General features: G+C 35.2%; 1 protein-coding gene across 2 annotated transcripts in view; it reads right to left on the bottom strand.

Annotated features, from left to right (window-relative positions):
- Positions 1-12,500, bottom strand: part of LOC125039797 (casein kinase I) — a 35,003-nt gene that overhangs the window by 21,856 nt on the left and 647 nt on the right. For both annotated transcript variants that reach the window (XM_047634074.1, XM_047634073.1), the window contains exons 1-2: positions 12,259-12,500; positions 3,314-3,420 (exon numbers count right to left, since the gene is read on the bottom strand). The exon at positions 12,259-12,500 is cut by the window's right edge. In XM_047634074.1, coding sequence (XP_047490030.1) covers positions 3,314-3,420; positions 12,259-12,381 — 230 coding nt within the window. In that variant the 5' untranslated portion in view covers positions 12,382-12,500. The remainder of the gene's footprint in view (positions 1-3,313; positions 3,421-12,258) is intronic.

The raw sequence follows: 12,500 nt of genomic DNA, 5'->3' as shown, positions 1-12,500 counted from the left end.
CTACTATTCTAAAAATCCCTCCCATATATTTACATATATGTGCATGTACATGCATGTGTGCTTATGAGTGTGCACACGTGTGAGTGTATGTGTGTGTGTATATGTGTGCTTGTGCGCGCACACGTGTGAATGTTTTCATTCATTTATATTCTAAAAGAAAATCTAAAATTTTATAATTACAACTATCTGTCCCAACTCATTGCAAAGTTGACAATGAAGAATCTAATTTACCATGAAAGGTATAATATAAGTAATTACACTCTCCAGACTCAGGAATTTTCAGTTTTCTACTTCAAGCTAAATGTTATAGATACCCTACTGATAGAAAACAAGAATTTTGAAAATATATTTTTTTCACCATTATCTATACCTTTCACTTTTTACTTATTCCAGATATAAGTATGCATACAAAGAGGAACTACACTTTAATACCTATAAATCTTTAAAATGACAGGGTAGAAAAAACTAATAACACTTTCACCACTGGGGAAATCCCTTACCAGACACAGCAATACATAAAACAAACGAACACATGAAACAAAACAATGAAAAAATTATAACCAGTTCCCCCCAGGCCACTAATAAACCCACCTCAGTGGTGTAAAAAATGTCTCCTGCCAGACAGACAAACAAACAAACAAATACCCACAAAATCCCTGGGATGCTATTAACCCATCATTGCATATATGGTGGGAAAAAAAAAAATATAAAAAATACATAGGATGCAGGCAAACCACGGGAGCAGCTGAAAGTTTTGCCCCGAAAGTAGGCCAAGAGCAGATAACATGGTCACCCCCTCCCACACTCGTCGTACACACATTACCAATTATGTCCAACGGGTTCACACAGAGAGAGGCACTAACTTAGTCTCCCATCCTGCACACTTTCACATTATCTCTGGCGTTATCTCATTCACGCAATTCTCCCTCTCTATACCCCAACACCCTAAAGTAGAGAGGAAAAAAAAAAAGAAAGGAAAAAAGAGAATAAATATACACTAGAACAGCACACCACAGCTCAGTCATCTTTTGCTATGATAATACTCCATGACACACTCACAGGAGCATTCATAAAGCACATCCTTGAGAGGGGAGGGGGTGGGGGAAGGGGAGAGTGGGAGAGGGAGGGAGGGGGGAGGGAAGAGGGGAGAAGGGGAGAGGGAGGGAGGAGGAGAGAGGAGGAGAGAGGAGAGAGAGAAAGAGAGGGAGGGAGGGAGATAGGGAGGGAGGAGAGATGGACAGAGGGGAGATGGTGGGAGGGGGGTGGGGTGAAAGAGATGCATTCACAGCCCGACCCACCACAATAAAAATAACAGTGGCAAGCCATGTTTCTCATGCACAATGAACAAAATCCTTTCTATCACTGTTGTGATGGCTAAAAATTGCTATACTCTTTCTCTCTCATTACCAGGAACCTGCCTGATATAGAATAATTCACCCAATATTTACTGAAGTTAACATTAAGAATGAAATACTTAAAAATCTGCATCAAGGCACCTAACAATTCACAACAACTACTCCCTTTATAAATACAAACATCCTCTGCCCCCATCTCCACCCCCCAATAAAAGAAAGTAAAACAATAAAAGAAAAGAAATAAGCAAGCTATCTTGTCATCAAGTGATAACTCCAAACTTTCCTTGTCTCATGCTAATAGAGAGCTCTTGCACAAACTGCTAATCAAGAACCAACAACACATAAGCAACCCATTCATTAGTCTACCCACTATATCTCCAGCATTTTTTTATTTGATGTTATTTTCCCCATCAGACTTCTGCACTGCTATTTACAAATAATAAAAAAAACACCTATTTGTATCCTCTCCATCTGATACACACACAAACTAAAACCAACAAACAGGACAACAAACAAACAAACAAACAAACAAACAAACAAACAAACACACAAACAAACAACCTCTCAACCAAGCAACCAAACATCAACAATCACCAGGAAGCTGTAAGGGTTGGGAGTACTGTCTGTGAGAGTGTGAAGGCGTCTGGGTCAGCAGGCCAAACAACATTCCTAGCAGCTTTCTTTGCTTCAGCTGGGCCTGCATTTTCAGCATACTCTCTCTCCTTGTGAGAAATCTTCACCAGAGCATCAACTGAGAGCCCATTTGTGTGGCTGTGCATTTCAGTACAAATATCTTCATAATTCTAATATATTTCCCTATAATTAGCTTTTGTAAAAGTGTACCAATAAATTTAGAATACTTGATGAAAAAAATGCATATCCAACAATGAAAAATATTAAATAATGAACTATGAAGAAAGGCTGTTGTGAAACACAACCAACTTTCTTCACACACTGATTGCGGGCAAGGGACTTTCTATGAGAGAAAGTTTCTCTTCATCCACTCACAAACTCTACAACTCATTAACTTGCTCACCCATTCATTCACTTTCATTTACTGACTCAGTGTCCATAGCTCAAGCTATATCATCTTTGCAAAAAAGGGTATTTATACTGACTTTTTACCATTCTTTACTCAAATAACAGATAAAAGGCAAAGATCAATAGTAAAATGAAGATTGAAGGCATTTTGAAAACAGATTTAGAAAATCTATTCCTAAAAAATAAATATGAATACTTTTCTTTTTCAACCAGAAACAAAAAAATATTGACTGGTATTTAAATTCATCCAGACAACTTGATCTTCATTAAAAAAGACACTGTTAAGAGCTTGTTTGCTCCTCAGTATATATATGCAATGTTTTGTGCAATCAGATATTATGTAGAACATTTATTTATATATTAATGATCTGTTTGTATAAGGCACAATGTACTTACCATTTCCAATCTATACTCTGTGTAACTTAATAAATTTCATCCTAATAATTCGTTACAAGCTAAAATTAGTATCCACTGAATGTAATTTCTTTCATCTTTCCTCAGATATTTGATATTCAAATTAATCTTTTTTTACATCTACAAGATGAGTACTAGAATCTATGCTCTTATTAGGCTATATTTGGAAAACTTTCTTTTTTGCTATTCTTTGCTATTCTTACAATTAACATTTCCACTAATCTGTGGTTTTCTTTATGCAAACTCCAGTGTTAACTGTTATAATTTTCTGAAGCAAAAATACTAATTACTAAAAAATTTACAAGGTCATGGATTACAGCCACCAAACATAACAACAATTCAAACAAACAACAAAGTCAGACCCTTAAGCACTGAAGAAAAATAAACCAACATGAAAAAAAGGAAGAGAATAAGAAAGACAATAAGAATACAAGTCAGAATAACAGGAAAAAATAAAGACCAAAAATAAGGGGAAGGGGGAAATACGGTCCCTTGCCACCTACCTTATGTGTGGAATCCCAACGCCTCCTTGAAGGATCTTGTAAACTTTGCTCTCATACAGTAGCTGCGGATGCCGGGCCTTCATGGCCTCCAGCTTGATTGCAACCTCCTGCAAAGACAAAAGGAGTATTAGTTGCATGTGCCTTGATGGAATGAGGAAACAGGTAAGAAAAGGTTTCAAGTCTACTGAATGTCTGGAACAGTGGTCTTCCTTTCCAACACAAATGTATTAATAGATCTAAGTTTTCAAACTCATTCTGATAACACCATAGTATCAATGACACCAAGCTGAGATCTCATACATATCTTTTACTACCAGTTTTTCACCTACTTAAGCCTTTTGAGAATTTATGATCATTTGACTTGGAGATAAAATAAAATATAATGATATACCAATGCATTCGTATCATTCCTTTCCTCACTCCTCTATTCTATTGAGTATTGTTAGCCTTCTAACCTCAATATACTGAGCCCACTTGTACTTTTCATTTTCACTATTCTATTGTACTTAGCTACAGCTTTGATCTGGTACAAATGCTAGGAAGTTTTGCTTATTCAGGTGCTTTCCACATCAGTTTACATTGAGCAAAAAAAAAAAATACTAAGATATTTCCTGATTTTCTCAACAGTTTAGATCACAAAACTAATATTTATACACATAGTTCCTGCATCCATATTAGGTCTATATAGATTTCTGTGATGAAAAACACATCCACAGCTACAGTTTCCTCTGCACCCCTTCTAGGAGTCATCAATCACAGTCATATGGCGGAAGACTTATCGAAGCAGAAGGCCAAGTGTCACATGGGTTAACAGTGAACAATGCAATATTTCTCTTTTTATGATGCTCCTAATGTTGATCCATAGTATCTATTCACTGTCTTAAAACTTAAACAGAATAAATCTCATTCGATTCATATTTTTAAAGAGTTAAACACCAGTTCAATAAATAAGTGATTAAACTCTCTCCCAAGGTATCAATGTATCTTTAAAAAATATGAGAAAGAAAAACAAATGGTTAATCATATCAAAATCATTTAAACCAATCACAGACACAGGTAAATCATGAAGACATACACCAAGGTGACCGACAAAAAAAATGATCAGGCCAATCACAGGAGCAACACCAGCACTTTAATTGACCTTAACAACACCCCCACCCCCTCCCCACCCATCCAAATTTGCGAGCACATCCAAAAGAGTTTTAGTGGCATGAATTGTGAGCCAAGGAGTTCCAGGCAGAACATTGATTAGTCACTACAACCTGCTGCAGTAGAGTCACAGCATAGCCTCCAAAAAGTATGCTCCTGCATTCTGCTTTTATTATTTGTGTTCCCCTCCCCATTTTTCTTTCTTTCTTTCTTTCTTTCTTTCTTTCTTTCTTTCTTTCTTTCTTTCTTTCTTTCTTTCTTTCTTTCTTTCTTTCTTTCTTTCTTTCTTTCTTTCTTTCTTTCTTTCTTTCTTTCTTTCTTTTTTGAGGGGAGGACAGAGGTCTATCACATTTTCAGGAAATGTAAACTGCATGTTTGCAACACTTAAATTAAATAAGGTAAATTAAATTGAAATTACGAGCTACTGCAAGGGTTTACACAAAACCAACAAATACATAAATTAGGCTCAAAGAGTGAGGCAAGAGCAGAGGCCTACTTGATCAAAAAATGCCCTTATAGTATTCTTAGTGATTCAGCATCATAAAATTATCTTTATTATTTATAAAATACACAATTCCAACCAATTTAAAGAATTAATCATAAACTAACTTCCATAATCATGAAAACCAATCTCAACACAATGTCTCATACATGATTGACAGTAACACTTATTATACAAAAGTGAAAAATGACTGAACTAGAATAATCTTTGGCTTACCACTGGCATTACATTTTCATCTATAAGACAAATATTATGTTTTTGCTTGTAGGTATTATTCAGAGTTATATAGTTATAGTATAATCCTAATAAAATATGAATACAAATAATTCAGTTAGTCTAATGACTATACCATTAATAATGAATGAAAATACATGACATGAGGTTTTACCTCAATCAACTGTGTGTGTCTTTTCATAGCTCATTACTATGCACACACTTAGAGATATACCTTATTAATTTTTTTAATTTGTAAATTGTATTTACTGTGTACAGAAAATACCAAGCCATCACTGAAATAAAAAAGCAACACATTGGGGTGACATTTTCTCTTTCTCTCATTTTTCTCTCAAACCCACCAACAAACATTTTAGTTTAGTCCTGTAACAAATAAAGCAAAAACTAAACATGCAACATGATCTAATAAACCTTTTTTTGCAACTAATTATACTGGATGTTGTTCTAATGCAATTTACTAGAGAAATGTTTATTCCAAAGAACACCTCATATATCTGTAAAGACATTTTCCCAAATGAAGATACCAATGTATTACAAACAACCAAACAATAATCTCATAATCATAACACCACTACCGCTCAGGGTCACAGAAGGTCACGCAGGTCCCAGACCGGGACTCGGCATCTATTGGATTCTCCCTCATTCTTCTACAAGCCATTCCTGCATTGAAACTTCTACTATCTTTTTGGCTTATTTTGTTTTCTTTTGCAGCATTAAAATAGCAATGCTACCTTTTCACATTTCCTCAATACACATATCAACTCTATTCTTTATTCCTACTGCATTGGGAGTAAAACTATACACAATTTATTTTCCTGTTAGCATGTAAAATATAAAATATCTAACACTTATTCCCATCCCAGAACAACACTGATTCTCTGAAGAATGCCTTTGCTATTGTGGCAAAAATGTGGCAACAAGGAATTTATGACTTTTCTCCCCTATCTGTTACAAAAAATAAGATTAATATATACACGAAACAATCCACAATATCATCAATCATCACTGAAGACTTCCATAACAGCCTATAGAATACACAGACCAAAGAAAACCAACATTTAGTAAAGTTAGTCTTCAAGTCTCTCCCCATGCATTACAAAATTTAGTAAGCGTGTTCCCTTAGGTTTAGGGCTTAGGAAACACACCCAAACAGAAAAAAATGACTCAAGACCTGTCAATCATATGGAGAAAAAAAAAAAAAAAAAAAATATTCACAGCACACCAATAAGAGAAGATTCAACATACTGGTACATAAGAGAACGTCTCGATTTGCCATTCCGTTAATATTCTACACTTACAGATATATAGCACATAGTGTGGGAGTCTATGGTATGGTATAGCACCATCAACAAAGAAATTAGCAAATCAACTATATATGACAAAACACAACAAAAGTAGCATTCTAATTTTCAAAAACTTTGGAATCTATTATCATAATAACAATAATAATAATAATAATAATAATGATGATGGTAATAATACTAATACTAATACTAATACTAATACTAATACTAATACTAATAACAATAATAATAATAATAATAATAATATATTCATGAAGTAAATCAGTGTACTGCATTTCCCTCTCACCAATCCATGACTTCATTACTGTGTAATTAAGTCCTGTGGTATATAATCAGACTGGTTTGGAAACATGACACCACAAGTAGCTTGACAAAGAGCCACACGAACGTATAAAATGTCAATGCATTTGTAGTATCATGGGCTGTATACATGCTTGGAGAACAAAACCTCACTTGTAGAAAAGGTATGAATGAGAATATCGTCACAATACAAGAAATGTAGTCGACTAGTTTCGATTAAATCTCCATTAGAAATACAGGAATGTGGTTCAAAACCTCACTTCGTGAGCAGGATTTCTTTTAAGCTTCCTTTTTTTTTCATTTATTCTTACAGTAGCTTATACTCAATATATGACTTGAAAAAGGTAAACCATATATACATATATAAATCAAAAGAGCAAGTCATACCTATACTATATACAGAAAATAACATATGACTATTAACAAGATTAATAAAAATTAGCAACTGCTACCGAAAAAAAACCTAATGAATTTTTAAAAATATGTCTTTATATATTTTCAATAACACTACCACAGCCTTCTGAGACAGGAGTATAACCTCTTCCTACTACAATGCAAATATTAAGTATCTATAATAATTCTAATACAAGCAAACATTATTTTTTCTAAATCAAACACTCTTTATGGCAAAATCAGACTGTTTTTTTATAAATACTCTATTTCAACAGATTACATCAACAGTTATCTTAGGCCATATTTGGTAAGTGCACCAAGATGAATACAATAGTATGCCCAAATGTAGATAAACTTGCATTTTGCTGAAGTATATCAAACACACCAAGAATAACTTTACACTACATTGCATGACAAAAAAATCAAAATTGAAAGAAAAAAATTGTAACTTGCATACTGCAATGATGGACTTTGAAATATATTTTCAAAGAAAACTGTTTATGCCTGACTTCTCCATACCTTAACTCTTCCTATTAATGATGCCAACCGAACACTGTCACTTCCATTAGAACCATTTAATGAACACATACAACTTACAAATTGGCATAAAACTGTATTGCAACAGAGCTAACTTTTTCTTTCTTTCTTTTTTCCCTCCTCGTCATGAACATTTCCAAAATAACTTATACAAGCTATACCATGTAAAATCATTCTTTGATGACATTAAGATTCCTTCCTCTCTCACTGGCTTGTCATAAAGGTCATGAAGGTGTGGTCCTACCCCTTTACAACTCCCATGAATTCTCCAAGACCAAGTCTGTCCTAATAGGGTTTAAAATGCCTTCAGAAAAGCAGCTCATCACCAATATGGAATGTGCATGACAATAGGCAACATAAAAGCATATACGATATAGCAACCTCAAGCACATAAAAACTTCAAACTCCACAACAGTCCAAAAAAATGTTAATTGTTAAGGTTCTCTCTTCCTATCTGCAACCAAGAGCAGTTTTCAATTCTAACACATTGCCACCAGAGATGGCACATATTTACATGCAATATCTATTGTGAATTTAACTTAAGGCATCAGTTTTTAGTACTACCTATTTGTTTATACTTTTCCTTGATTTTCAGAAAGATTCTCTTTCATCTTATATGGCTATTTGTAAAATTAATAACACTATAATAATTACAATGTCTAAAATAATCGTAACAGCATCAATATAGATAATATTAATAAAAAACATTTTCAGAAAAAAAACAACTAAGGAAAGGAGAAATCAGGTAAGAAGCTCGGGTGGCTGAGGACTTCTGGAGCCATCTTTATGCTGAAAAATTTCACAAAACAAAGCTAGGGTGGACGTTACATTTTCCCAGCAGCAGTGGGTTCAGAAATGTTACTATCTTCTTGCCACAGTTGTCAAGTTAAAGGTTAATGAAACAGCACTTTTTTTAGAGCATGTGTGATCCCTGAACATAACTGTCAAAAGTAGGTCAGCTTTGTTAGAGTACAACAGAGAAAAGAACTGGGTAAGGTAAAGATTGTTCGGGTTAGGTAATATTAGTAATGTACAGCAAAGAAAAGTAAAATAACATACAATGCCAGAATATTAAGATAGCTGGATATAGTAAGGGTTAAATAAAAATACAAAAAAAAATCCACAATACAGTAAGGTAAGGTCACATTCAAGTGGGTAATGTAATGAAAAATAAAGGTAAGGCAGAGAGCATAGCAAGGTAAGGTCATGACTGAGGAAATAACATGGGAGGCCAAAGCCAGGTCAAGTAAATCAAGGTACGGTAAGGTAAGACAAGCTGAGCTAAAGTAAAAGAAATGTATGGTGGTGTTTGATAAGGTAAAAAAAAAATATGCAAGCAAGGCAATGAACAATTTCCAGTATAATAAGGTAATGAAATACCACCTTTAAAAATATAAATGAAATGAAATATTCCAAACCAAAGTACAGACCTACATATCTACAAGAAAATTCTAAATATTTCATTACAAACAGAAAATAAGAACTTTTATTTACTCTTCTGAATTTAAAAGTTTCAAATCTATGAATGAAAAAACAGCTGTTCCATTACTGCAATAAAACAATCATGTTCAATTTTTTTTTTCCTGTTGTTTTCATTTTAGAGCAAGCTGGGAGGCTAAGACCACATTTCAGAGTAGGGCCAAATACTTCAAAATATATAGAAGAATGCCATGCTAAATCTCTTGTCATGTATATAGGTCTTTAGCACTCAATATAATACAAGTAAATATTTTCTTCTCAATTATATAGAAAAATCAATATTTCTAATAAATCAAAATTTCTTAATTGTTCACCTTCATCTTCACAGAAGTAATTTAATCTTGGCAAATAGGAAGTTAATCTATTAACACTTCCACTACAAATAATATACACAGTATTACATCTATATAACAAAACATACACACTTTCCTTCTTCGTTTCCCCTGTCAAAAAAGTAAAAGTACATTCATCAATTTCACTTCAATAAAAATAAATATATATGTGAATCATAACACATCAAGTTCCCAATCCTTGTCCAAATCTCATAAAAATGTCAGCCACATTGTAAGAAATGATGACCAACTGCCTCTGCCCAAAAGCCACCGACATATCAAAATCTTGGTCAAAATCCTAGCTATGATACAGATCATCAAAACAAAGGTATACCTAAGAGTACAAACATCAACAACAACTTGTCTTATTAAAAGGCATAGATATGTATTCCACTTTAGAGAAATTATGAGAGTTTGATCCAAATCAACAGAAACAGCTGTTCCAGGACATCAAAACCAACAGAAGATAAAACACCCAAAGAAGTCCTCAATTCAACCCTAATACTAATCAAGAAAGTACTGATGAGCCTTTGAGGATCATTCTGCCTGAGATTCTTCCCAAAATAGGAAAATAAAGCAGAAGATAACCAAATCAAAAGTAACATGTCCCTAAAAGGTATTCTGATTGGCTAACATATGGCTGAACCTTTACATACTGGTATGCATGATGAAACAATTACATCACCTTATGCAACCACCATCACAAATATTTTCATCACTGTTACACTACCGGAAAGTAATAGACTAATAAAGTAATAACCAAACATGATGCAAACAATAACATAATTGACTCTATAATTTCAGCCTAAATATGACTCTGTGGAGAAGGAAGACCAGAACACCACCACACAGAAATGGAAACCTAAATAGCTTTTCTTTGTCAATTCCCCTGTTATTTGCAACCTACAAAAACAACAAATGCACAAACACACTGCAAATAAAACAGAAAATAAAACAGAAGAAATAAAATGATCACGACCTTGTTTACCTTTCAACCACATTCATAACATTTACCTTCCCCTCTCTCTTTGACCAAGAAAAAATCTCTCTTTTCATCAACGAAATATGCTTTCAGCTCACACTCAGAAGAAAATCACTGAGGGGAAGAAATAAACGAATAAAGAACAAAAAACATTCCGAGGTCAAGACAACCTTGATTGTAGTTTCCATCGCTCTCCCAAGGAAAAGATGCTATTCCAAGGCTGACCTCAATTTCCCCTTCATTTTCCTTCACCTCCCCCTTCTTACCTTTTCTTCCCTTTAATTTCCCTTGTTCCTATTTTTTCTTCTTTTTCTCTATCTCCCTCCCTCTCTCTCTCTATCTCTGTTTACATTTTCTTTCCTATTCTCCATTATCAAGAGATTTGGAAGGGGGAAATGGTGAAAGTAGGAAAAGAAAAAAGGGAAAGAAAGAAAATAAAAGGAACAGGAAGTGGCAGGATGGAAGGCAAGAGAGAGAGAGAGAAGAGGGGAAGGAGAGAGAAGAGGGGAGAGAAGAGGGAAGGGGGAGGGGGGAAGGAGGAAGGGAGGAAGGGCGGGAAAGGGGGAGGGGTAGAGAGAGAGAGAGAGAGAGAGAGAGAGAGAGAGAGAGAGAGAGAGAGAGAGAGAGAGAGAGAGAGAGAGAGAGAGAGAGAGAGAGAGAGAGAGAGAGAGAGAGAGAGAGAGAATGAGAGAATGAGTGAATTACATGAGAAAGGGGAGGAGAAATGGAGATAAACATGAAGGGAAGAGAATGCAAAGAAAGGGAGACAGGAAATTTGGTAAACCTGCCAAAAGTAAATGAGAAGGAAGGGCAAGAGAAGAACCACAGGAAAATCCTTTATGAATGAGGCAGAAAGAGAAAGTGAGCACTTAGGGCATAAGAGAGTACAAAGAAAGGAAACAGAAAATCACAGACAGCAATACAAGCATAAATGGGTGAAATATATCAATACTTCAACACTTCCAATACTTCAGGAACATTCATTTCTCGCAAGCAATCTAGAATATCACCTTCTATTTCAAAACCTTAATAAAAACAGACATTTCCGAACACTTTCTTCCAAACTACCAACATGGAATCATCCCTTTCAATGAAACAATTCTCAGATATTCCACTCTGGTATTCATACAAATAACTAATGAATTAACAATCATTTTGTTATACTAGCTCATGTGACCTGAATAATAAACAAATATTCAACAAAATAAGCATGAAAATCCTAAACCAAAGGCAAATGAAATGGTAAGTGTCATACCAAATACCAAATGAGCCACTAAAAACCAAACAATACAAAATACAAAATACAAAAATCTCCATCAATTGTACCAACACTCCCATAACAAATTTTTCTTTGCAATAGGGCTGGAACGAAGACAAACCGAGCAAAACCAACACCAAAGCAAAGGGAAAAGGATGGAATAATAAACAAATATTCAACAGACAACATAATAATTATTCGACGAATCGAGGGGAACCAGGACGGAACAAGACAAGAGTAAACAGTAACAAATAATGGAGAGAGAGCACCAGATAATCCAAAGAAAAAGAAAACAAGAGCGAGTATGAGACAGACAACAAAATAGATAATGCCAAATAGTGAATACACAGCGCCAGACGAGAAGTCACGGCAACGAACCCAAAGACCAAGGAAATAAAATGCGAGTAACACGTAGACCACAGAAACACAAGCACGCAACACATGGACGCACGGACAGAGAAGCGCCGCCACTGACCTCCCCGTTGGTGATGTTGATCCCGAGGTAAATGTCTCCGAAGCTCCCGCTGCCGATCTTCCTGACGAGGCGGTACTTCCCTCCCACCACGAACTCCCGGCACCCGATGATTCCCGAAGACATCTTGGCCGAGAGGAGGGAAGAGGAGGGGGGGAAGAAGAAAGGAAGGAGGAGGGAGGGAGGAGAGAGGGAGAGAGAGAGAGGGGGGGAGAAGGAAGGAAGGAAAGGGTTTTCGTCAGAGG

The sequence above is a fragment of the Penaeus chinensis genome, chromosome 27 (assembly GCF_019202785.1).
Source record: "Penaeus chinensis breed Huanghai No. 1 chromosome 27, ASM1920278v2, whole genome shotgun sequence".
NCBI classification, from domain to species: Eukaryota; Metazoa; Arthropoda; class Malacostraca; order Decapoda; family Penaeidae; genus Penaeus; species Penaeus chinensis.
This window is presented reverse-complemented; position numbering and strand designations above follow the sequence as displayed.